This window comes from Montipora foliosa, chromosome 9 (genome assembly GCF_036669935.1).
Source record: "Montipora foliosa isolate CH-2021 chromosome 9, ASM3666993v2, whole genome shotgun sequence".
NCBI classification, from domain to species: Eukaryota; Metazoa; Cnidaria; class Anthozoa; order Scleractinia; family Acroporidae; genus Montipora; species Montipora foliosa.
The window spans coordinates 8,949,160-8,974,218 of record NC_090877.1 but is presented as its reverse complement, the minus strand read 5'-3'; the positions used below and the strand labels follow the sequence as shown (position 1 = coordinate 8,974,218).

Here is a 25,059-nt window from a genome sequence, read left to right as displayed (position 1 = left end):
GATATCAGCGGTCTTGTTGTGGGTAACAACAGTAAGCTTAATCAGTTTGTGGGTGACGTGAAGAAGGCCACTCAGCTCGCAAACGCCGTCCTGCAAACTGTGCAACAGTCGGAAACAGTTCCAACTGAAGACAAGATTGAAGTACGTGAACAAAGTCAACAGTAAAACATTTATTAAAACAAGAATCTGCTATCTATTAAAAATTCGGATTGTTGTTTGGAATAATATTCCGGCGGTTTTGATTGGTTTAACGCGACTGCATTATAATCAACAACACCATGCCCAACACAATGCGTATCATGAAACGTCTTGTAGTGTTTTGGAAACAAAAAAAGATTAAAAGAAAGAGGAAAAAATTGAGGACGTTGGCCAAGATTTGCTGATTTCCCCCAAAAGTCTTTCAGGGGAGGGCGACAACATTGGCATTTTGAATTTCAAGTTTTTGTGATAAAACCGTGTGCTCCCTATGCGTACGTCCCGGGAAAAAAACGCGGCAACTGACTTCTAAACATCCCAATTCCAGAAAAGGTCGTCTTCCCAATTCGATGTAATCCTTTTTTTCTCATATTGGAAATAAATTTAGCGAAGTTTCTCGGGCATTATCCTACTTGCATTGGTAAAATACGACATGATAAAAGCTAACCAAGAGAATATGAGATCGGGAAGCGAATCCCTGTGTCTTATCAAACACGCAGTCTCTTTTATGTATTGTAACAGATAGAACACATCCTTTGCGATCTCATTTTCTTATTTGTTTCTTTGCAGATTAAGTCTTCTATTGTAAAAGAGGTGTCTACTATGAAAGTGGGTAATTTGCAGTCATTGACTCAAGTCACATCTGTGATTGGCCGAGCAACCCTGGAACCCGAGCAAGTGACAGTAGAAACACAGGTAGGCACGTGATAGCCATGTTATAAACACGTGCTATCTACTTTTATACTTCATTACTTTATCATGGATCGTTTCTTTTTGGACAAAAAATCTGGTCTGAAATTTGGAAAGGAAAATATGCATTATGGGATACTGTTTTAACCTTCTTGCCAGTGCCTTCATCCACCGGCGGAGAGTTTCCGAATTTCATAGAAATTACAACACAGTGCGACTAACGGATGCCATTACCTTTGCTTCTACGGTTGCAAAATATCTTCATGAAGTCTGTAATTGCTTTCTTCGGAGAACACCCAAATAAAAACAAGCTCAGGAGCTTTCGCTGCTATCAGCATGAAGGGGTTAATTGGTGAAACACGGCTTCTTATTTTCGCTTTTAGCCTCCTGATTCTTCAAAAGGTGATTAAGGACCACTGGAAGACCCTTTCTGACATCCCTGTTTTTTTATTTACTTTTTGGCTCGTGATCCGAACGGATAACGCGGTAAAAAGGGAAAAAGAACTGGGGAACAAAGACAAAACATCTTAGCCGGGAACAAGGGAACATAAACCATTTTATGGATCAAGAAGCTGACAACAACTTTGGAAGCAATTTAGGGTACAAGGGAACACAAGCAAATTTAAGAGAACAAGGACCCCAAATTACATCCCCCCCCCCCTCCCTCCTCAAAAAAGTTTCAACTCTGCCGCAAATAATTGCGCGGACAAGTTTGATCATCATCATTTCTTTTTCCCTTTCCCTTTCCATGTCGCCAGCGTAACGCGTCCGAAACGCATCAGAAACTCATTCATCATGTTGGCTTCATTGCTTGGGACTTGAGGCCACAATAAAAAGCATTAAAATATCTGTTCTTGGTTCCAACATCGACAATCTCTTAATCGGGCAAAAAGAAATCTAAACCGAAAATGTATCGAGCGACAAACTATAAAAAACTCAGAGAAGCCAGCGAGTCGATTTTGTAATGTTCGGCTTCTTAAGAGCGGCGCACACTCGTGTTTTCAATGTTTTACGCATTAGAGTTGCGAAAAACGCTTCAACAACTGTCGCACGGGAAAGAAAACCAACTAGTCGGCTCGTGCATTTAAGGCGAGTTTTTTTTTTTATATATAATGCCAATTTTGGCCCATTTTCAAACAGAGAAAACAGGGGAGTTTGGCTCGTCTGGAACGTAATTAAAGTTAAGCCAAGCATGTTCCCGTGAATCACGGTTGATGATTTCTCAGCTCTGAATGATGTAAAATGAAACGTGACAGGAACAAAGACAAAAATTGTGAAATTCTCTGTCATTACAATTTACAAAAGTTGTAAACATTGGTCGCAACGAGAGGTCTGCCTCCAGTTCACAAGAGGCTTAATAAAAATGTGTTAAAAACGCTCATGACACAACATACGAACCGGCCACTAATGCGATAAGCACAAGCGTAAGCACAAGGATAAGGTTGCGCCGTTTACACAGTGAGACAAGCCGAAGAAAATTGAGCATACGCAAGAGTAGTAATAACATCCGAGAAGATCTAGTAAGATTCAAGATGGTGTGCAAATCGTCGTGCTTGTGCAAACTGACGCCGGTTCCGACTTGTGAAATAAACACAACCGTATGATAAGCTTTCCTTTCTTGTGCTTTACGCTTACGCTTATTTCACGTTTATTTCAAGCCGGTTCCCGCACGTGTCTTTAATACTTATGCTTGTACTTGTGCTTATTGCACAAGTGGGAACCGGTCTTAACCTGTCGCAAATCATGTCAGAAATGAGATGTAGGATTTTCTATCAAACTATTCGGAGTGATCGGGTTTGTTCGGAAATCTACTGCCTGCAAACTGCTTGTACATTTGATGGACAGTTATTCCACTGGGTATTCGCACCTCCCAGCATTTTCCTGTAGATTTGCATTTGTAAGAAACTAACCGCAACCAATTGGAGCCTATTAAGAACCCACATGGGAGTTCAAGTGAGACAAAGGTAGTTTATGCCGGAAAGCAAGTATATGTCCTACAAACAGTAGCCATTCTGCGCCATGCCTCTCTGAGGACGTCCTCATTGCTGAGTTTTTAAAAGGCGTGATTGTACTCTATAGAATTGCACCGCAAATAAGAAGGAGTTTTGCTGGTAATAAAATATATTTTTAATTTTCAAATTCTTCCTGTCCTTATTGAGCATCCGCAATGAACTAAGCTAAAAACTAAATTAAATCTTAGGATCTTGCTTTGCAAACTCTGTCATCCTTGACATCCTTGTTACGAGACAAGACCAAAGAGGATTATGCCGCTGAATCAACTCTGGTTGAACGAGGAGGAGAGAACCTGGTGCTGAGCCTTGGCAATGTCCTCAATTCTGCTGCTCAAAAAGCCAGCGTGATTGGAAACAGAACATTGACAACTGTCGACGTACGAACAAAGGTAAATGAGCAATCGATGCTAGGTCAGTGTTTATTTAAGCAGCAAAAATATTTTTGTGATTTTTTTCGTTTTTTCTTTATTGTGCATCAAAACCAAAAGAAAGTTCATTAATGACTCTGGCCAACTTCAACAAGGGCAATTCGCGATTCAAAGAACTAAAATCGCGGAAAATGCATTCATTCTCGCTGCGCGGTCGTCCGATTTTGTTATCACTCGTATGATAACAGACCGAATTGGACTCCACTCAGTCCTATTACCATTACAAATTTGCTAATCATAGCGAGCGCACAATCTGAGAGACACCGTCCATAAAATATGTTACCCGCATCGTCGACATCAATTGCATCGCTAAAGTCTGAAATCTTTGCTCTTAATATCGGGTGATGTATCAGCTCTCTCATTGGCTCGCTACCCCTGCCAAACACAGAAGACTAAATAATTCAAACACTGACTTAGACGCTGCTCCCAATACCAAACAATAGCAGGTTACGAGAGCTGCTACACTACTGTTAATATCTGTTGTCTTTCAGAGCCAGAATGTAACTAAAGATATCGAAAGGCTTTTAGATGACGTAGGAACGACTCTTTTGTCCAGAATGGTTGTTGACCAGGAACCTTATCGGGTGAAAACCAGCTCATTGAGCATGATGCTTAATAGAAACAGTCCGGGCTCACTACAGAAGACCAGGGAGTTCATCCAAGACGGCGTAGGATTTAGGCTTCCGTTTACAGCCATCACTGATGACAAAGCCAAAAACACTAAATTTGTGGACTCTGTGGTGAGCTCCTTGTATAGTAATCTCTTTCTGGATTTAAGAAAAAAGTACTGAATTCTTGCATATCAGTCACCTTGTCTTGGTGTATACAACCGGGCCGACTTGCGTCGCTAGTTTATGACTCACGCGTACAGTATTCTGCTTGGCGAAAGGGATTGAAAAGCAAGGAATCTGGACCCACCAGAAGAAGGGACGGGAAACACGTAGCCCACGCGCATGTTAATACATTGGTGCGATGAAGGGAGGTTGTCACCATAAAAATGTCCTTAATTGTTAACCTGCAATTCCTTGTGTTATCTGCTTCATTTCCACTCATAGGTCTCTGTTTGAGCCTAGCTTATTTATCAAATAGTGTTAAGCAAGGCAGCCTGAAGCACCTAAATACCTTCATTTAACCCGGAATAATTGCCCCAACAAGTTGTGATTCCTCTCCCTCCAACTTGTATTGAAAGCTCACTTTCAAAATATAATGTCAAGTTTTTCGCTAGATTGCTAAGCTGCTTGGACATTATTTTGTCACAAACAAAATTTTGCCTGATCAAACACCAAATAACACACGAAATCGATTCATAAAAGCCAAATGAAAATATGTTATTTTGCCAATAGGTGAAAACGAGCGCTTTCAATCCATTTACTTCCGACCTTACTTCAGCTTTGGTCAAATCTCATGTTTTGAGGCTAGTCCTTAAAGATGATAATGGCAACATTTTAAAGGTCGAAAACAGCAAAGAAGATGTGGAGCTGAATATTAGACTAAACCCGATACAAGAGCCAAATGAACCGAAAGAACCATTCTTTGCTAAACCTAGCGAGAAAGGAAAGATGAACTACCATAAGATTGATTTGCCCCACGCTGATGGCAATGCTGTAAGACTCAGGGTGAGTAATGATTTTTTGTGTGGCCGAGAAATCACTTTAAAAACGAATTAGAGAACTGGTTTTGAATTCTGTCAGTTTCATGGTACATCATTAATAATTTCCTGGATCTGTGGACCTTTCTGGAGTTATCCTCAGCAAAGATAAGATGTTTCTGTGCGTTTTTGTTTCATTGCAAAGTGCCATCATTGGTATTTATTTGCAACCAATGTATCCTAAAATAAGAACCACTCGCCTCAACATAGTCAGTCAACTATGTTTTGACAAATTTGACTTTGCTTTTTAGATACAGCCCACAGGATCTGTTGTGTTCGATGTATTCGTGAGTTATGATCAGCGGCCAACCGTCACAAAATACGACGCGAAAAGAAAACTCCCGGATGAGGCGTGCCGCTTTATTTCTCAGGAACACTGCAACGACACAGCATACGACTTCCTCCTAGTTGATTCGGTGCTAAGAAAACCGGGATCTTACTTTATTGGGATTCTGTATGAACAGAGTCAGCAAAAACCCGGAAGACGCAAACGACGGTCTTGCTTCGGGAAGGGCCGGCAAAAGAGGTCGTGTGTGGAATTTAAGGACCCTCCACAACCAGAAAACATCACAGTGATACCGGTTTACAACCCTAAAACAGACGCTAATTATTCGATGAATGTCAAACAGGAGGAATGTTTGTTTTGGGACAGCGTAAAGGAACAGTGGTTGTCTCGTGGCTGCAAGGTAAGCTCCTTGGTTCTAGTAATGGATGGATTGGATTGGATTGGATTGGATTTAGATTTTTATGTACTGCACATAGCACATGCAGTCTCCTGGCGGTTTACAATTCTTTCTCTGGGATGAGATCTGACGTCAGCCTTAAAAGGAGCCCCTGGCATCCCCTGTCAGTCCATATTTGATCTCACCCACCCAACCCACGCATAATGTCAGAGTATGAAAGACCACAACACCGGGGGGCTCCCCTGGAGTCTCCCCCGAATGTCCTCCTCGAACGTCTGGCTGAGGGAGATTTTCAGACACAGGAAAAAGCAAGAGTCGTGAGGAAAAATAGGACTGCCCTGCTAGCCGCAAACCGTCTCTGAGTACAACAATGCTCGCTGGCAACATTGACTGTTTTTTGGTTTTCTTTCTTTTCTCTTGCCTACACAAGCATTATAGCACAAGACACCCGAAACTGTTCCATTCTCTAGTGCTTATGCAGGCCTCATTACATCGTAAAATTAAACCGCGAGGACGCAAGCTCGCCAGCCGGCAATTTACACGAAAGGGTTAATCAGACCTTATGCAGACAAGCTCAGCCGAGGTGCATTATCGCGGTGCCGGTCTTGTTTGCATTTGTGCAATGTTGCATGCACTCTCTAACAATGCTACTTTAAGTAGCACTAACCTAAAAAGTGGTTCTCTTTTAAGGTCGGATTGAATTCCACTTCAACCTCTCTGCAATGCCTGTGTAACCACCTGACCTCATTTGGCGGAGGAGTCCAGGTTATACCCAATAAGCTTGATTTCGATGTGGTCTTTACGGAACTAACGCGGATTCATGAGACAGGAAATGTTGCTGTTCTCTGCACGATTATTGCTGCACTGTTGGTGTATTTCCTGGTTTGTATATTTGCAAGAAAAGCTGATAAAAAAGATCGGGCCCAGGTGAGAATAAGTTTGGCTTTCTTTCGAATTGTAGGGAGCGTTATCACTCACGTGACCAGCAGCCATATTGGATTACTGAAACAAAAGAAAGTATTTGCATACAGTTAGAGTTCAATTCCTTGAGAATTAGTTTTGCACACCATCATGGTCGCCATTTCTTTGTTTTGGAACACCAACATGGCCGCCGTGACGTCATGTGAAAACGCTTTATGTATTTTGTTGAGGAGTTTTGTCAATTGTCAAGCCCTTCATACTTTCTACACGTCCTCCCGAGAGCTAAGATGAATACACATTACAACAGTCCTACCTGAAATATGCTACGACAACAAAAGACTACATGCCCAGAGGGCAAACATGCGTCACATACCTTTTGGAGAATATTTACATTCTATGTCACTTACAGTTTAGACTACATTACAGTAAAGTATTTTTTTTTTATTTCGTGTATACAGACTGGCCTCCCTGTGCATCTGAACTCTTCAATTGAAGAAGGCTTTCAGTACGAACTAACCATTGTTACTGGAGTTTGGAAGAATTCTGGGACGGATGCTAACGTTGCCATGGTCATTCATGGAAGCGAGGCAGACAGCCAATGCATATTATTAAACAGGAACATGATCGAGTCAAGAAGAGTCCTGGCACGAGGGAACGAAGACCTGTTCGTGATTCATTTGTCAGTTTCTTTGGGTGAAATTCAATTTGTTCATATTTGGCACGACAACTCAGGAAGACACCCCTCTTGGTTTTTCAGCCACATGTTAATAAAAGATGTCCAAACGGGAAGAACTTTGACCTTCCCCGGCAACACGTGGTTTGCCTTGGAAAAAGGAGATGGCAAAATCGACAGACTTTTAACTCCGATCTCCCTTGAGGAGGAGAAGTCTTTCAAGTATTCGTTAAACTCGCGAAGCTCTTCGAGTTTCACCGAAGGCCACATGTGGTTGTCTGTAGTTACCAAGCCCCCGAAAAGTAAATTCACGCGCGTTCAAAGGACCACTTGTTGTTTGTGCTTGCTGATGTCTGCCATGTTGGTCAATGCGTTGTTTTATCGGACTGACGACGTAGCTGACCCTACAATACAGATTGGTCCTTTAAAGTTCAGCTGGAGACAGGTTGTGGTAGGATTGGAGAGCGCATTGATAGTAACTCCGGTGAACTTGTTGATAGTGGCCATTTTCAAAAACAGCCCTGAAAATCGTTCTAATAAAATAACGCCATCCGCTCTGAAGAACAAATCTGCATCGGTTCATAGCAGGATTCAGGCTTTTTCATGTTGGGGTGAAGCAAAGGAAAGAGAGCGAGAAAAAGAGGAAACCGAAAGTAATTTGTTCGATCATGCAACGCTTTCAGGAAGAACATTACAAAGAATCAGAGCCGTACCTAAACAAGACTTTCTCTTTCCTTATTATTTTAAATACATCGCTTGGTTCCTAAGTTTTGTCACTGTAATTTCATCTGCGACGTTTACGTTTTTCTTCAGCTTAGAATGGGGTAAGGATATTTCCAACGAATGGCTTTCGTCAATGCTCGTATCGTTTACGGAAGACTTGTTTGTTATACAGCCAGTTAAAATAGTCATCATCGTGCTTATAACTGCATATTTCTTTGGTTCTAAATCTGATGTGAAAGAAAGAGGTGATCAAGTCAAATCTGAGCACGTGTCATCTACTAATGCGACGACGGATTCGGTTTTACCAAGCATCGAAATAAAGACTCTTCCTGAAGACGAGATTGAATTAGCGAGGGAGTACCGATTGAAGGAGGCAAAAATGGTTTCGTTTGCCAAAGAATTGTTCCTTTATATGCTGTTTTTAACCTTATTGACGGTTGTGTGCTATGGCAACCGAAGCTATCATGGATATTTAATCACAAGGAACCTCGAGGATACATTCAATGAATTTCCTCGGGTGAGTAGGTATTCAGTAACGTAAACGAAAACACTTATGGGCAACTGATACCTTTCAGTTGCAATCCAGCTGAGCCAACGGCCGGTGAACATACTCTACCACTTCAAAGGCGCTGTTACACTGAGCAGTTTTTCATGCTTACAACTAATACTTGTATCGCAACTCCGTTAAGAGACAAGTTGTTCGAGATATGTGAATGTAACACTTTGGAAAAGCCGAAGTCGGTCCGGGACAAGTTGAAAAAACCGTCACAGAACGTAGATTCGAGTTTATTTTGTATGTAATAAATTCGTGATTTCGCTCACTACTAGGTTACCTTATCGTCCGCCCAGGCCCTGACATAGATTTCACACTCGGCCGCGATCGTGAGAGCATGCCTGGAAACAAAGCTTCACCTTTAATTCTTGATTTTGTTGTGTAGGCTAAAGATCCCCGATTTTATTGGAAATGGCTTAAAGGTCAGTTTGTGGACGGAATTTACGCTAACGAGTGGTCCAACGGCAAGAAAGTCACCAAACAAGAGTACATCAATAACACGAACTCCATTCTACTGGGAATGCCTCGACTCAGACAACTAAGGGTAAAGAAAGGTAGGAAATTTTCTCGCAGTTTGTTAATTTTTTTGACCCACCCTCACTTTAAAGGGGCTAGGTCACGCTATTTTAGGTAATTTTGTTTAATTTTGTTAATTATGAGCTCTAAACGTCAAATTGGCAGAACAAGAGTCTTTCATTTGCAAAATCACAGCCACATAACAACTGAGAATAATTTTCCAGCTTTGTAAATGACATTTTGATATAGACTGATATAAATTTGAAAAAAGGTAGGCCGACGTTTTTCAAATTTACCCAAATTCAATCCATTTCAATCCTCTCCAGTTTTGTCCATTTATGTCCCTTCTTGGCTTCCCTGTGTTTTGCTAGAGTTTTTCTATAGTTTTGAACAGTTATTTTAATATTTTAGTTAATTCTATGACCATTCGATCAGTGCTGAAATTGCCTAAAATTGCGTGACCTAGCCCCTTTAACAACCCACACAGTGAAAAGGCTATCTATCATACGGCCCGTACGGCCCCGCGCGCGCTTTCATTGTAGACTATTGGGAAAATCCCTGTACGAGGGCCGTACGCATTAGCGCGAGCAGGGCCGGAAAATGCCGTACGGCCCTACTAGGAACACGTACTGTTCCATGCGATGGAATTTCAGGGGATTTCGTCGCTTTTAAACATCCAAGTTATTTACAGCCAGAAAAGCAAATGCAAGCAACATTAAGATAAATTTTCTGTCCAAATTTTTGTTTATTTTGTCCTAACCTCATAGTATGAGTGCTCATAAAAAGTGTAAAGAGCCCATATGATAAAATGCTTATTGACTGAGTTAAGGCCGGGCCGGACAGGAAATTATTTGGCCCTCGGTTATGGTGCACTGACCTCGCTGCGCTTGGTCCGTATGCCATGACCCCGGGCCAAATATTTTCCTGTCCGGCCCGACCTAAACTCAGTCAGTAAGATTTAATAGACTTGCAAAACTCTTTCTCTCTGTTTTAGATTCGTGCACTGTTCCAGAGTTGGCCCGAGATTCAGTTAAACATTGCAACGATTACTATAGTTTAGGTGAGGAAGACAAAACCCGGTATCACTTACCAGGATGGAAGCCTTTCGAAGGCTCCAAAGATTGGGCCAACTTCTCTGGCCTCTGCCCAGCACCATGGAATTATGTGCTTCAGGATCAACTGCACAATTCACCAAGTTGGGGATTCTTTGACGTTTACAGTGGAGGGGGCTTTGTTGCTGATCTAGGATACAATAGATCCACAGCTGCCAAGGTGATTGATAATTTGCATGAATACAGTTGGATAGATCGACAAACTCGAGCTGTTGTGCTGGAATTCGTTATCTACAATCCAAATACGGGCTATTTAAGCATCTCTACTTTCTACTACGAAATTCTACCATTTGGTTATGGTCATCCCTTTGTCATTATCGACACGTTTCCACTGACGAGCACGCAAACTGGATTTTACCAATTTTACTTGATTTGCCAGCTTTTGTTCATCATATTGGCTCTTTTGTTTGTGATTCGTGAGGTGTACAACATCTACAAAATGAGATGCAGCTATTTTAGAGACGCCTGGAATTGGGTGGAACTCCTGCAGATATTGTTTTCATTTTTGGTTGTGGTGTTCTTCGTTATCAAGTCAAAACTCGTTCTAAACAGCGCTTTAAAAGTTAGAGAAAACCCCTTTGTTCCAGTCAGCTTTAGAGACGCTGTTGTTTGGAATTACGCGGAGAATCTGGTGCTGGCAATTGCTGTTTTCATTGTAACTATAAAGTTATTACGTATGATTCGTTTTAATCCCCACATAAGTATTCTGATGTCATCATTTCGCGAATCCAGAGGATTACTGCTATCGTACTCTGTTATTTTCATCATCATTTTCATGGCTTATGCTCAATTTGCAGTCCTAATGCTAGGTACCAGTATCTATGATTATTCCTCGTTTCCAAATGCCCTGATTTCAGAATTATTGTTGAGCCTTGGAGAAGAAATTGGTTTGACCAACCTGTTGCGAGTCAACCGAGTCTTAGGTCCATTGTTCGGATTCTCTTTCGTCCTTCTTAACGCTTTCATCTTCGTCAACTTTTTCGTTGCAATATTGAATGATTCACACGCAGAAGTGAAACACAACACGGACAAGCAGTCAAAGGAATTCGAAATGGCGGATTTTATTCTAGATAGACTAAAAGAATTTTTTGGTTTCGGCAAAACTCAACACGACGAAAGTTCAAGTGAATCTGAAGAGAACAGAGTAGAAAAAGAAAATAAGGAAATGCACAACACGTCTTTCTCAACAATAGCTTTTCAATCACACAGACTTGGCCGAAGGGCAAGGAATTCCCAGTTGCGAAATGCCAAAAAGTTGCGGGAAACTACAAGAAAGGAAAAGAAAGAACGTAGAGATGAATTAAAACAGGAAAAGGCCGAAAGCAACACAGCTGATGAATCAACTGTTGAGGGAAATAAACAACACTTGAAATCTACTGTGGAAGTAATCAACGCTTTAGATCGCTTACATCGAACATGTGCTCTTAAAGAAATAGATTCATTGACGAGTAAAGTCGCTCGAGACGATGAAAGAGAAGATATCGAAATTTCGTCGTTAATACGACTTCTAAGAAGCAATCGCTTTGAAGAAGAAAAGGAAGAAAAAGAAGATATAGAAGATGCAACATCCGAAACAGAAGCCGCATTGAATGATAATGAACTAGTTTCATACATAACTTCGCCAAACACGTCACCCGCTTTCAGCACAAGAGCAAGCGCTAATAGTTTGAGAAAACCTGTATTCATGCAAGGCTTGAACGATGAAACAGTGAGGCTTCTTAAAGGACTGACCGCTAGCCGTCAGTTACCGGAACACTTGACAGGAAAACAAGTCCTAGAGAATCTCCGCGCAGAACTGCGAAAGAAAAGCAACATAATTCGTCCGAAATGGCGATAATATTTCTTCGCTTCATTTCTATGGTGTCTGGCGAAAACATGGACGAAACTTAAAAAGGCTTGGGTTCATCTAAACTATACAGGTTGCCCAATCATTATGAAATACCAAAAGTAACATTTGGTAACAGTTATCGTTGGTTTTCACACGCGTGATCAACAGCCATGTTTGTCAACAAAAACAAAGGAAAGCACTTGCATTTCCCAGAGAATTGGATCGGGACACAAACATGGCCGCCGTTCTTTGTTCAGAGTCATAAACATGGCGGCCGTCACGTCATGTGAAAACCCAGAATGCGTGTAAGGTTTGTTTTGGCTAGTGACGCAAGCATGCGCACAAGCAGTATTCGCGTAATGATTGGTTCCTTTTGTCTAAACAAGAGACACAAAGAAACAACCGGTTGCTTGAGTCGCTACTGAAAACCGCAATTCTCGGGTTTCACATGACGTCACAGCCGCCATGTTGGTGTCCCCGAAAAAAGAAACGGCAGCCATGTTGGTGTCCCGACCCAATCCTACGGGATTTGAACTCTTGTGTTTTCGTTGAAAAACATGGCTGTTGATCACGTGAGTGAAACCCAAGAATAAGCGACAAAAGTAGTTGACCGTAGTGAGGAAAAAATCACCTTAACGTTACATTTTCCACTGCCCCCACCCCCTCCTTTCCAAATGCTTAGAGTTTTTTAAAATTTACTAAAAAGTTTGTTAGATACGAGATTGGTTACAGCGAGTCCCATCTCGTATCGAACGCGCGCCGATAGAATAATTACAGAGTTTAAGATCTACGACGCGACGGTAACGAAAACGTCATTTAAAATTGTAAGGTCAGGTTTATTAATCTTTTTCGTCATTATGTCGGCTTGTCTAACTTCTAAAAACTAGTGTAACTTTCCAGGAACTGAATTAGAAGGTGCGGTGGTGAATCTACGACAGAAAATTCAAATTCGCTGCCTTTTGTTCACGTTCTTCGTAGAAGTTGAGAATTGGTCATTTCACGTCGTAGATTTGCCGAAAACGTGAAAGAAATAAACAAAAATGAAAAATGCACGTGCATAGCGTGCAAAGCTATTGTTTTTGCTCATTAAATATGCACAATTTGTGACGTTTTCGCTGCCGTCGCGTCGTAACAACGCCGGCTACAACGACGACCAAGCGATAAAGTGAGAATATTGTTGGTTAAAAAAATGAAAAATAATCATGCTGCACCGGAACATATTTCAGTGAATTTCTTTGCCATAATCCACAAAACGTGAAAAAAAAAAAAAAAAATTAGGTTTTGACGACAACGCGAGCATACAGCAACGAATTGTTCATTTTCTACCTTTACTTTTAAAATAGATTTAGCTTTGCGTTCACGGCAGACGCCGAACGTGAAGCTGAAGTTTGCGTTTTGCCAAAGATCAAAGAAACTGGTTTGATTTTAGCTCCTTTTTTTGCCTGTTATATAGAAATGTCGCGATACTTCTAACGAGAGAGAAAAGTTATAGAAAAGAGAATTTTCATGCATTAATGACAAGCAGCAACAGCCTACCGTTTCACGCTTTCTGTTTCATGGACACGCGATGCTAAATCTCTCTAATGCGCATGCTCTGTACAACGTGAACATGATATTGTATAATCGCGAGATACTTCGACAGTTCTAGGTTACATTTTGGAGTGACGTTTTGATTATCGTTTGTAGAATACAGAGCGTCTAATGATGAGAGGTTTTGAGAAACATTTTAGAATAAAAAATAGCGATATAAAAACAGGACGTTTCGGCGACATGTCACAATTATCAAATGCAATTTATAACAAGATAGTGAACGTTATATATACAATAGTAAGTGACAAATTACATTGGAATAAACGAGGCGGGAAAAAACAGAAGAATGGGAAAATTTTTTAAATAAACAGTTTCGCTGGAATGGAGTCATTTTGAGTGTTCAGAGTCGGTCTCTTTTTCCTTATCAAAAGTATCTCGTAAATAAGGCACTCAAATTTTCCGTGGCATTTCTTTAACCCTTTGGCTACTAGAGATTTGGCGGAAAAACACGTTTTGAAGCTAGTTGAGGGGTTTTTTGGTCACTGTCGTGCTGTTTACGAGCTAAATCTCCCTACAAACCCGTTTCCAGGTTGTACACTCCGCGGCCTTTTCAGCCAGGTGCAAAATAAGCGCTTGCAAAGTTCGGGCATGCGCAGAAAACAAAATTTGGAGTTTTTGGGTTTAAAAGTAGCACAACACTTTCGACTTTCACTTTTCGCTTTCTCTCCTTCCCTCTCTTTTCGCTTTCTTTGCCTCATTTTTTTTTTGAACTTGCTGGGCATTTGGTAGGCTTTATTTTGGTGGGAAGAGTTTCTGAGAAACCTTTCATCATCTTAGAATTAGGTGCTCAGAAAGGTAGGTGGGTAATGGAGCAAGCTCTTCATGGAGATTTTCAGGTCAGTGTTACATGGTTTTTTTGGCCGTTTCTCCAGTTTCCTTGACTGAATTGTGCTCATTCTGGTATAGTTTGAAAGATCTCTTATCCCTGCACAAGTTAGTGGACAAAGCTGTTCCTGACCGTTAAAAGTGATGACGTCAACAGGGGTAGATGGGACCGTGGATAAAGCTGGACGTATTTTGCCAGATAGTAATCAAAGGGTTAAGATGGTAAAATGCTCTTGAAGATTGGTAGGACTTTGATTGTGTTTATCCTTTAGGTGTTTACCGATGACGGAATACTTATGCTCCTCGATGCGCAGGTGGAGGTGGCGGCTCGTGTAGCCTATATAATTTGAATCACACGAATTACATTGATATTCATACACAACGCATTGCTGGTTTACAAGTGAGGGCTTTGTTTCCGTAACTTTTAAATTTTTAAATCTTTTAAAAACGATGTCTGCGTTATGAAGATAAGTTTTTATTCCCACGTGATAGATTACCAATGGCGGAAGATTTTTATGGCATTTGCAATGGCGAGCCAAGAAAGAGCCATTACAAATCTCTTATCAATCTCCTGCTTATCAAGCATCTGACTTGGAAAATGAATGAGATGATGTAGGTTTAACAATAAATATCCTATTTTAAGAACGAATACTCTGACATTTATACGGCAAAGGACACTTATTAGAACCCTATCAGGTTGAAACATAAAAGAAATAGTTGAAAGTGTTTTCAACAGAGATCAATATCGTTGAAATACAATAAAATTGGTCGGAAAAACAAAAACTTGATTGTCAAGCAGTATGACAATGCTCGCTCAAAGAAGTCTTCCGTTTAAAAAGCTCAGGACAAAACAGCATAATATGGATCAGAATTGCCGTGGTTAGCGTGTTAAATAACGATGGCCACAGGACTTTAGGAGGTACAAGCTCTTGGTAATGGTCCATCTGCCATAGCGCATGCGTGACTGTCTAATTGCAACGTTCACCCCTATATTCACCAACTTCCGACTCTGGGAGTTGTTGGTATCTCTGCGATGCTCTTCCAGTAGATTATTTTCTTGCCAGCGTCAGCTTACAAGTGTTTCTGTTGACTTTAATTTCTTCATGTCCTTTCCAGCGCAGAAATTTAAATCTTTACAGTCAACATCGTTTCCTCGCAAGCGCGACGTTTTGATTCGGTGTCCTAAAAAACAACGTACGGTAAACGGATTTTTATCGCTCTTTCTTTCGTTATTCTCGAACACTGACTGTCGTGGAGTGGACTACAAATGAATGACGCGAAGGCAAAACCGAATCACACGGCCTCTGGTAAGGGCGAGACTCAACAATAACGTAAGAATTGGTAAAAAGTCGGAAAATAATACATCATTACCTGAGCAATGTTTGGGCTCTTCCTTTTCACTGCGGTCACGACAACAAACACGACACAGATTGAATGAACACTTCATGCCCTGAAACACATGCAAGTGACACGTGAAATTCTGAACGTTTCAAAGATATTTATATAATAACCAAATCAATGCGAGCGCATGCACTCTGATTGATCAATCAGCTATGGTTTATTGTGCCAGTATAAACTCATGGAAATTTCGCGCGTCTTCGGCGGGTCGTGATTTACGATTCTTCTCGTGTGGTTTATCGTGGTTTATCAGCTTATAGACCATACAAACTTTTGGTCTATTGCTTAAATCGGAGCGGTGGCGACGCAAGAAAATAATCATATTGTTTCAATGGCGGTAGAAAAATCTTCGTGCGGGACCGTGCACCATACTCTGAAAAAAAGCAACGTGAAATAACCATCTTTGAGACGGACAAAAACGTCAGTGTAAAAAAATGAATCTCACAGATTCTCTATCTTTCCTTCAAATCAGTTCGTACCAATCACGTTGTGGGATAGCAAATGTATTTTTCTTTTTTGGCTCTTGTTCTAGTAGTCATCCAAGCCCTTAACATGAAAATGTTGCCCCAATTTGCTGACATTCTCAACAAACAGCCGATTTTGATTTCACGTTGTTTTGCAATGGATGGCAAAAAAAAGTTCGCCGAAAGGTGAATATGACGTGGCTTTCTCCTTTCCGTCGTTGTTGCTAAAGCATCCTTCACCTTTTGCCTCCTTATAAGAGAAGGACTTATTAGAGAGATTAAGAATGGCGTTTACGGTAAGGAAGATGGAGAAGGGAGTGGATAAATGACATTTAACAATTATTCGCCGAATATTGTTGAAAGTTGACAGCCTGCAACCTTTGTAATTCAATAGAAGTAATGCCCTAGACGGCACACCCCAGAAGCCATCAGCCACCAGCTGTCGAGCCGGGGTCAACCACTTGTCCACATTGCTAGCAGCAGCAGAATATGGAAACCGTACATCTCACTAGTAGCCTTCCGCGAACATATCCAGCGACACTATAATCTCAACAGCCTGCGAACAAGCTCTTCTTTGCAGCGCGAGTTATGTATGCAAGCGATGAGACCTTAAGTCCCACAACAGCGGGGAAGCACCAAAAACAGTTCCGATATTTTGCGCAAGACGACAGGAAGCAGCCATCGTTTCTCACCTTTGGATTTACTTCACATCTAGTACAGATATCCCATCTTCTTTCTGAACCAAACAAAAAAACTATATCAGTGAATAACTCTCAAATAACGTAGATTGTGGTTTGCAGATGTGTTAGACCTGGAGGAAATAATGTTTGTAATCAAGTTTCTTTGAATTTTTTCGTTCCTTCAGAAAAGAGTGTTTGAATTAGAAAAATTATAATCGGTGCTTTTCACTTTTATATTTCAAGTGCGCCATCTAATGACAATTTGTGACGTGCACGGTTGCCCTATTGTATTGACATAAAGAGCTTTTGTATCATGGCAACCGTAACACGTCACAATTAATTAAGATGGCGTTGCCCGGAACATTTGAAAAAATAAACGTTTCGGAACCTTTTTTTTCTATTTTGGCTACGAACGCCTTCTTTAAAAATAAACAATAAACATCGAAAGCTTCTTTACTGTTAGGATTTCGCCAAAGAAGCTTGAATGAGTCGCTCATCCAAACAACATTTTTCTAGAGTTTTTGCGAACACAAAACAACTATCTATCTACCTCTTTTTGCCTTCACTTTCTGTTTCTTCAAGGCCTTCTTCATTTCCCTCAGTTTAACAACTTCTTTAGCCCGCTCCTCATCTTCTTGCGTTTCCTCCAATGTTCTTTTTACTCCATAATTCGACCTAAATTTAAAAACGAAGACGCACTATTAATTCCCTGACTTTTCCCTGACCTGTAAACAATTTTCACTGATCTTTAATTAGGTGAATAATCACATTTGCTTCAGCTTCCGAGTTTGAAGACCATCAATATTTTTCTCTTCGTTTTCGATTTCTTTGCTCGTTTCACAGGATTTTGTACGCAAAATCTTGTGAACTGTTTACCAAAAACAAATTCCCTGACTTTTCACTGACTTCGACAATATTTTCAGAGTTTCGCTGACTTTTTGCAAAATTCCCTGACTTTTCCCTGACCCTTGCAACCTTGACGCCTTTTATAGTGCGTCTTTGTGTTTCAATCCTTCATTCTTTACTTAAAGCAAAAGACATGCGTTTTCGACGCGAGGGTTGACTTATCACCTGCATCACCGCAAATGACAGAAAAAGATGAAATAAGTTGCCTTTGAACGGTGACCTATTTCGCGCGACGGTCACGCGCGAGGGGCCGCGCGCGCGACATCTCGCACAGATCAAAAGCGCCTTGTTAAGGTACGGCTGAGAAGTGTAGCGAAGACCGCAAAATCTTCGCCAGTTGACCCAAGGTTAAGTCGCCTGATAAATCTATAGCGCACAGACCTGATGTAGGGTTGGCACCTCCAATATGGAATCGTTGTAGATTTGTGCTCCCCGTTTTCTTCGATGTCTTTCTATAAAACATAGATACCTTGTTAGCAACTACGAGTTAAAAAATTCCGTTGCTCATTGCTTTGAAATTACCGTCCAAAACAGCTCACTGGTCTCGAGTAAGCGTTAGTGACTAACTGGACAGAACCTCGACGCCTCTTAAGAATTTTGCAAGACTACATAAGAATACTTCTTCTTTCAATCTCATCATGGGTTAATTCTCAGTGTTCAATGAAAAATTAAATAACTCTCTGCCAAAACGGGAATAAAAATGATTGCACATTCCTTGGCAAATCCATTTGCTTATCCATTTGCTTCACGTCGGAAATCCGGGTACGAGTTTAAAATTGCTTGGATGAAAACAATTTCCACATTCCACGCCCTATGCATTACACCAGCTCACTCGTATATGAATAGATCGTATTCATAAATGCCGGTCACATTTATAATTCTTTTGTCCACATGTAAATTAGCCTACCAAGCCTCATTTTAGAGCAAAAATTATTTTCAATTCACTGTATGGTATCGAGGCTTGGTAAGCTAATTTGCACTTCGACAAAAGAATTATAAATTGGCCGCCATTTATGAATAAGGTCTATAACACGAGAGAATCTTAGCAACGGAAGATAGTTTAACAAGATGTCACACAAGGCAATTTTGACTGAACAGCGCAAGATAAAGGCTCTTTGCTCCCCCCCATCTTGTTCCCCCTACTGACGTAAACATAATTATTGGCCTCGTACACTGTTCTCAAGTAAAGCTATGATCCTCGCAGTTATGAACGCAATGCGAATAGAAGCCTGAAAACAATAAAATTCAGGACTTCAACGGGGTTTGCGTTCATAACTGCAAGGATCATAGTTTCACTTGATTTCATATCCGCAGTTCAATATATATGATACCCTTTAAAGAAAACGACAAAAAGTTTAAGTTTGTAAGACATGTTTCGACAGAACCTTCTATCATCTTCAGTTGATTAATGTACAAAACGTAGAAGTTGAATTTATAAGTAGAAAAAAGTGCTAAATTGTGCTAGTAACAACGAAATGTACATAAAACGTGACAATGTGAGAATTAAAAGGATAGTTTTAGATTGAATTCAAAGAGGGTTGTTCTCTTTGAATATGAATAGCCTCTTTTATCTTAAGTTGAAAATTCGTAGAGGCGTGATCTAAAATATGGAAAGTCTACTGAACACAGGGCGCGACAATGTTCTGCAGGTCGCGGGTGGCAGTTCATTGTTTCACCAATACAGAAAATATCCTAAACATTCTTAAAAGTTAACCTTAGGCCTAAACAAAAGTTTTTAGGCCTAAGGTTGGCTTTTATGAATGTTTAGGACACTTTCTGTATTGGTGAAACAATGACCTGCAACCCGCGACCTGCGACCTATGACCTGCGACCGGCAAATTAGACCCGCCGTGCAATAGCGCTTGATAAAGTGACGTACGTGAGCATTTAGTCAGTTTATAGGGCCTCTCACATTTTCAAACACCTACAGAATTCTGAACATTGTCGCGCCCTGTGTTCAGTAGACTGTTTCCATAGTTTAGATCACGCCTCTACGAATTTTCAACTTAAGATAAAAGAGGCTATTCATATTCAAAGAGAACAACCTTCTTTGAATCATCAATTACATCATGTCAATCTAAAACTATCCTTTTAATTCTCAAATTGTCACGTTTTATGTACATTTCGTTGTTACTAGCAGAATTAGCACTTTTTCCTACTTATATATTCAACTTCTACAGGGCTTGAAATTTGCGAAAAACTCCAGTCGCAATTTTGCGACAAGATACGAAAATGTAGTCGCAATTTCGAAAATTTTAGTCGCAAAATCATCGCGCTGCATTGTGTTGTCAGCGGTGTAGCAAAACAAAATATGAGCCCACAATACTTGTGTTGAAGTAAACCGCTGAAAATGGCGAATGATATTGAAGGAATGGAGTTGTGCACGCAACATCGCAGCGAAATTACGCTACAATTACGCTATCTTCAGATTGAAAGAAAACGCAAGGCGAGAAACAAAATAATTTTGTCATTTCTTCATTTATTTTAGTAAAAAGAGCAGCAAAGTGGCAACTGCTACTAATTCTTTTGTTTCGAAAGAGCGAAGATGAGAACAAGTCGCAAATTTGCGACTTCTCCAGATTTTTTAGTCGCAAAGGGAAAAAATTCAGTCGCAAATGCGACTGTATTGGTCGCAATTTCAAGCCCTGTTCTACGCTTTGTACATTAATCAACTGAAGATGACAGAAGTTTCTGTCGAAACATGTCTTACAAACTTAAACGTTTTGTCGTTTTCTTTAAAGTTCTGACTAGCCTGCTAGTATCAAGATCCATATGATACACTGTTCTAAAGTGAAATTCAAAAAGATCATCACGATGGCAGTTAGTTGCAAGGGAAACCCGAAAAACCATGAACTGCTTCATGGGTTCAAATCCCTCTACTAACTAGGGCTCAACTAACTGATCTTTCTAAATTTAATTTCATTCTATTCCGCAATTCCAATAGACGAAACTTCATACGGTGTTCTGGTAATAGATGGATCAGCGCGAAGACAAACGGTTCTCTTATCGGATTAACGGGGCTAGGTCACGCAATTTGTCCAGATAGGTCACGCAATTTTAGGCAATTTCAGCACTGATCGAATGGTCATAGAATTAAATAAAATATCAAAATAACTGTTAAAAACTATAGACGAACTCTAACAAAACACAGGGAAGCCAAGAAGGGACATGGATGGACAAAACTGGCGAGGATTGAAATGGATTGAATTTGGGTAAATTTGAAAAACGTCGGCCTACCTTTTTTCAAATTTATATCAGTCTATATCAAAATATCATTTACAAAGCTGGAAAATCATTCTCAGTTGTTATGTGGCCGTGATTTTGCAAATGAAAGACTCTTGCTTCGCCAATTTGACGTTTAGAGCTCATAATTAACAAAATTAAACAAAATTACCTAAAATAGCGTGACCTAGCCCCTTTAAGGGCAATAAACGGCGGCAAAAACCTACTGAACCAATGCAAACTAGCGTCACAAATCGAAAAAGATCTGTAACAAGACGCAACACCTCGGCTCACCATATAATGACAACATATAGAGTAAAGAATCTGAGATAAATGTAAATGGTGGACATTGGGCAGCTTAATCACGCGACGTTTTGAACCGCGGACAGCAACCGGAAATGACCATTTCGCATGCCAGGACAGTAGTGTCTCATAGTTTTTAACTAATCGTCTCTAAACAGAAAAGATACTTAGCAATATAAATGCCGTTGTGTAAAGAGAAGTCAAAAGGGAAAACAGCTCACTTCCGGTTGCCGTCCGCGACTCAATAACGTGGCGTGCTTAGGTGGCATAACACAGTTTTTCCGCGGTCAGCGGTATTCATTAAAGGCCAGGGCGGATTTTGCAAAACAAAACAAAGCAAATGAGGCAATTTTTTTTTCTCCTTCTCACGATGGTCTTGGAAATGCAGTGTAAATTCGCTTCCATTACGTAAACGTCACAAGTGCTCCTTCAGAGGAACCCAGCAAAATGCTGTGTATGCGCTCGAAAATTTGAGACCAAAACAGTGTTGGCTGTTTTTCCAAATTTCTCGTAATCCAGTCATTAGATTTTGTAAAAATTTGGAATTGAAATAGATCCGACTACTAATGAGTCGTCTATCAAAAAAAAAAAACTCGGACATTTAATGGACAAAAATTTGGGAAAACTAAAAAACGTCTATCAGCGAATTATGAAAAATCCGACGGTTGAAATTCTATGATCAGAGCTGTTAAACTTACTTTATTTCTATTGTTTTAAGTACGCAAATTCTGCAAAAAACTAATGAGTGAATTTTGCATAAATGAGGAATACGCATCCTTTAGGCCTCGTTTTAATCTAGATGTGTTACCATGGTAACAGTCTGCAGGACAAATAAACTGTCAAAGATATAAACCTTCGTGGTGGTACTTATCAGTGACCAAGTTTGAGCTTCCCAGGAAAAAAAAAAGCGTAACTACGACAGAAAGGGAAGTATGAGTGCTTAAAAACTGTGTTAAGTCACCTCAAGCTCTCTATTAACAACGCACATGCCAGCAGCATGCCAGGATAGACAAAGGAAAAACAGCGCGGGAGATTACGGACTACAGAATCTTGCTGAGGCTTAGCATCAACATACACAAAAAACACGGGACAAAAAACACGAATTAACAACTAACTTTTGTGTCCGCGTACGTTACATGTACTTGGACGTTCATCTCTTGCGAGGAGCAGGCTTTGCCGGCTGTTCATGAAAATCTAATTCTAACCTGGATTCTGATTTTTAAAATCATACAAATTTCTTTCATCTCAGTTATTGACTTGGCTGCGCCTAGTATTTCTCTCACTTCTTTGTTCCTGTCGAGACTAAAAACAGAAAGAAAACTACCAGGTTAAATCACGCATACTTAGCAAGAATTCGCGCGCGAAAGAAGAAACGTGAAGTCCCGTATTCTGGCTGCGCGAAATTTGGGACGAGAGGCTTGCCACCTCCCCACTCTCGCAAAGTTAGGCAGTCGTCTCATTTTTCACGCGACCAAAACACGGAAAATCTCATTCCTCGTTCTTTCTTTGCTATAAAACTCCACAGAAACGATCGCAACACAGGCTGACCATGCAATGTTCAATGACAACGGATCACTAGACAGTGATAACGGCAAAAAACAGAAAAACATGGTCGTTCGTTAAGGGGTGGCTGAATATCACAACGACTAAGCACTGGGACTTGATTTAAGAACGAAGATGGGGTGATTTATCAGCGCGCCCGCATTTGTCACGATCTCGATTATCCAGACTATTTACCCACATGTCTGGATAATCCATGATCGTCAGAGGCGCAAACCCGGTTCATGAGATTTCACGTAAGCCTGCATACAAGTACATTGAAAGAGAGATGCCTAAGAGGAGCGGTCCTGGGAACGAGCGGATGTTTCGACCATCAAGAGCAATACGAAGCGAAAGACGGAGAGCCTGTTACCGGTCTCATTTCACTCAAACACAATGCTTTTGCTTTTCGTTGGTTTCCATGATACAACAGAGTAGAAGATGTTCGCTTCTTTCCCAAGTGAAAGAGATCTATCCCGCAACCTCCCCAATAGCGCTTTGCACTAATGACGTCATGAAATTATACACCCCGCAAGTGACTCAGACAAACAAGGTTCAGTCTGTAAGAGACACAAGGGAAATGAGGCATAATATTCGCTTCAATCTGTTCGGTTTTAAGCGACGTCGACCGTGTTCTTGGCTCTATTCTGGAGACAGAACCAGAACAATGCAGAATTGAGCAGCTAGAACGGTGTTTATTAAAAGTGTAGGGGGTTGAAATTGACGGGCAAACGTGACGACCTTTCTAAACGAGTGAGGGGCTGTAATAGGTCTTGTAAACAGTGGAAGTGACCACGCGCTTGATCCGAGCATCGATAATGGCCGTTGGTCTGCGGCGAAAATACAAAAAAAGGTTTGATGTTGGAAGGAAATGGTACCATAGTGCAAGTTCTGTTCCCTATTCTACTCCGTCGACAGATTGGCATGTTGGAAAAGTGTTGATGGGCATACGCTACTCCTGCTGTTCGCAAATGGTTGTCTGTTTTGCTCAGACTAACATATCTTTCATGGATTTTTCTTTGCAATATACTACGTAGTATTGGGGGCGTGTTAAATAGCTCTTTTAGATGGAGGGTTGTCCAATACTCACACATAGACTCCGTTGGTGTTAGTACTGATAAGAAGAGAGTCTCCATTGGTACGAATGGTACCACTAGAAAATGATGTCATTCCACTGGCTGCAATGGTGAATATGCATCTCATTAAGGGGACTTAGATCATTTTGTAACGTGGTGTGGCTGGGTACAGGGCAATTCCGATGGACCATTGGTACCAATGGTACGATTGGTACCACTAGAAAATGACGTCATTCCAATGGTTCTACTGGTGAATATACATCTCATTAAGGGGAATCAGATTATTTTCTCATGTGAAGTTGGCTTATAGAACGAGGTATATTCATAATAATTCTAGCGCGCTATTACTTGGTGTAAAAGCGAACTTGTTTTGCGTGGTTGGCTTATCAGTAGAACGAGCAATATAAATAATTATAGCGCGCTATTACTTGGTGTAAAAGCAAACTTGTTTTTGCGTGGTTGGCTTATAGAACGAGCAATATAAATAATTATAGCGCGCTATTACTTGGTGTAAAGGCGAACTTGTTTTGCGTGCTTGGCTTATCGGACGAGGTATATGCATAATAATTATAGCGCGCTTTTACTTGGTGTAATTTTCTATCAGGTGCTATTTCCTCGTGAGCGGAGTGGTATTTTGTGACAAAAGTCAGAATTGTGTTAGATGTGCGTTTTCATCTCCTCGTGCATGACCTCTTTCTGTTGGAGAACTTCAGTTCAGAGAGATGCCTTTTAACACTGCTCTCTGAGTATCCTCTATCTTTTAGGCGTATTTCAAAGTATCGTGGGTTTTTCAAAACTAGAATGGGAAAATTTTGTTATTCGACGCGATAATGCTTTCCCTTTTTTTAACCTTCTTGTTAATCCTGGTGGACATCAGGAAATTCTGCTGTGGGATCTTTTGTAAAGCACAAAATGATACGTTTTTTCACAGTTAACAATTTCCGCGTTCAATCGATTAGCCAAGGCTTACATTTCTCGATGTTTATAGATGGTTTTGGCAGCGGTATGAAGACTTTCTCTCCTGATTCCTGCAACTCTTTGAGAGATTTCGGCAATTTATGGTCATTTATATGG

General features: G+C 40.6%; 2 protein-coding genes across 2 annotated transcripts in view; one reads left to right on the top strand and one right to left on the bottom strand.

Annotated features, from left to right (window-relative positions):
• The window catches only part of LOC137971424 (polycystin-1-like protein 2), a 24,575-nt gene extending 12,273 nt beyond the window's left edge, over positions 1-12,302 (top strand). The window contains exons 10-19 of the mRNA XM_068818252.1: positions 1-141; positions 766-891; positions 3,086-3,286; positions 3,817-4,065; positions 4,669-4,941; positions 5,225-5,659; positions 6,347-6,583; positions 7,036-8,490; positions 8,912-9,080; positions 10,037-12,302. The exon at positions 1-141 is cut by the window's left edge and continues 24 nt beyond it. Of these exons, the coding sequence (XP_068674353.1) occupies positions 1-141; positions 766-891; positions 3,086-3,286; positions 3,817-4,065; positions 4,669-4,941; positions 5,225-5,659; positions 6,347-6,583; positions 7,036-8,490; positions 8,912-9,080; positions 10,037-11,991 (5,241 nt within the window). The 3' untranslated portion in view covers positions 11,992-12,302. The remainder of the gene's footprint in view (positions 142-765; positions 892-3,085; positions 3,287-3,816; positions 4,066-4,668; positions 4,942-5,224; positions 5,660-6,346; positions 6,584-7,035; positions 8,491-8,911; positions 9,081-10,036) is intronic.
• Positions 12,303-14,852: 2,550 nt separating this feature from the next.
• Positions 14,853-25,059, bottom strand: part of LOC137970501 (tRNA-dihydrouridine(16/17) synthase [NAD(P)(+)]-like) — a 73,645-nt gene continuing 63,438 nt past the window's right edge. The window contains exons 8-13 of the mRNA XM_068817023.1: positions 22,576-22,672; positions 18,227-18,297; positions 17,490-17,614; positions 16,952-16,995; positions 15,769-15,847; positions 14,853-15,579 (exon numbers count right to left, since the gene is read on the bottom strand). Of these exons, the coding sequence (XP_068673124.1) occupies positions 15,464-15,579; positions 15,769-15,847; positions 16,952-16,995; positions 17,490-17,614; positions 18,227-18,297; positions 22,576-22,672 (532 nt within the window). The 3' untranslated portion in view covers positions 14,853-15,463. The remainder of the gene's footprint in view (positions 15,580-15,768; positions 15,848-16,951; positions 16,996-17,489; positions 17,615-18,226; positions 18,298-22,575; positions 22,673-25,059) is intronic.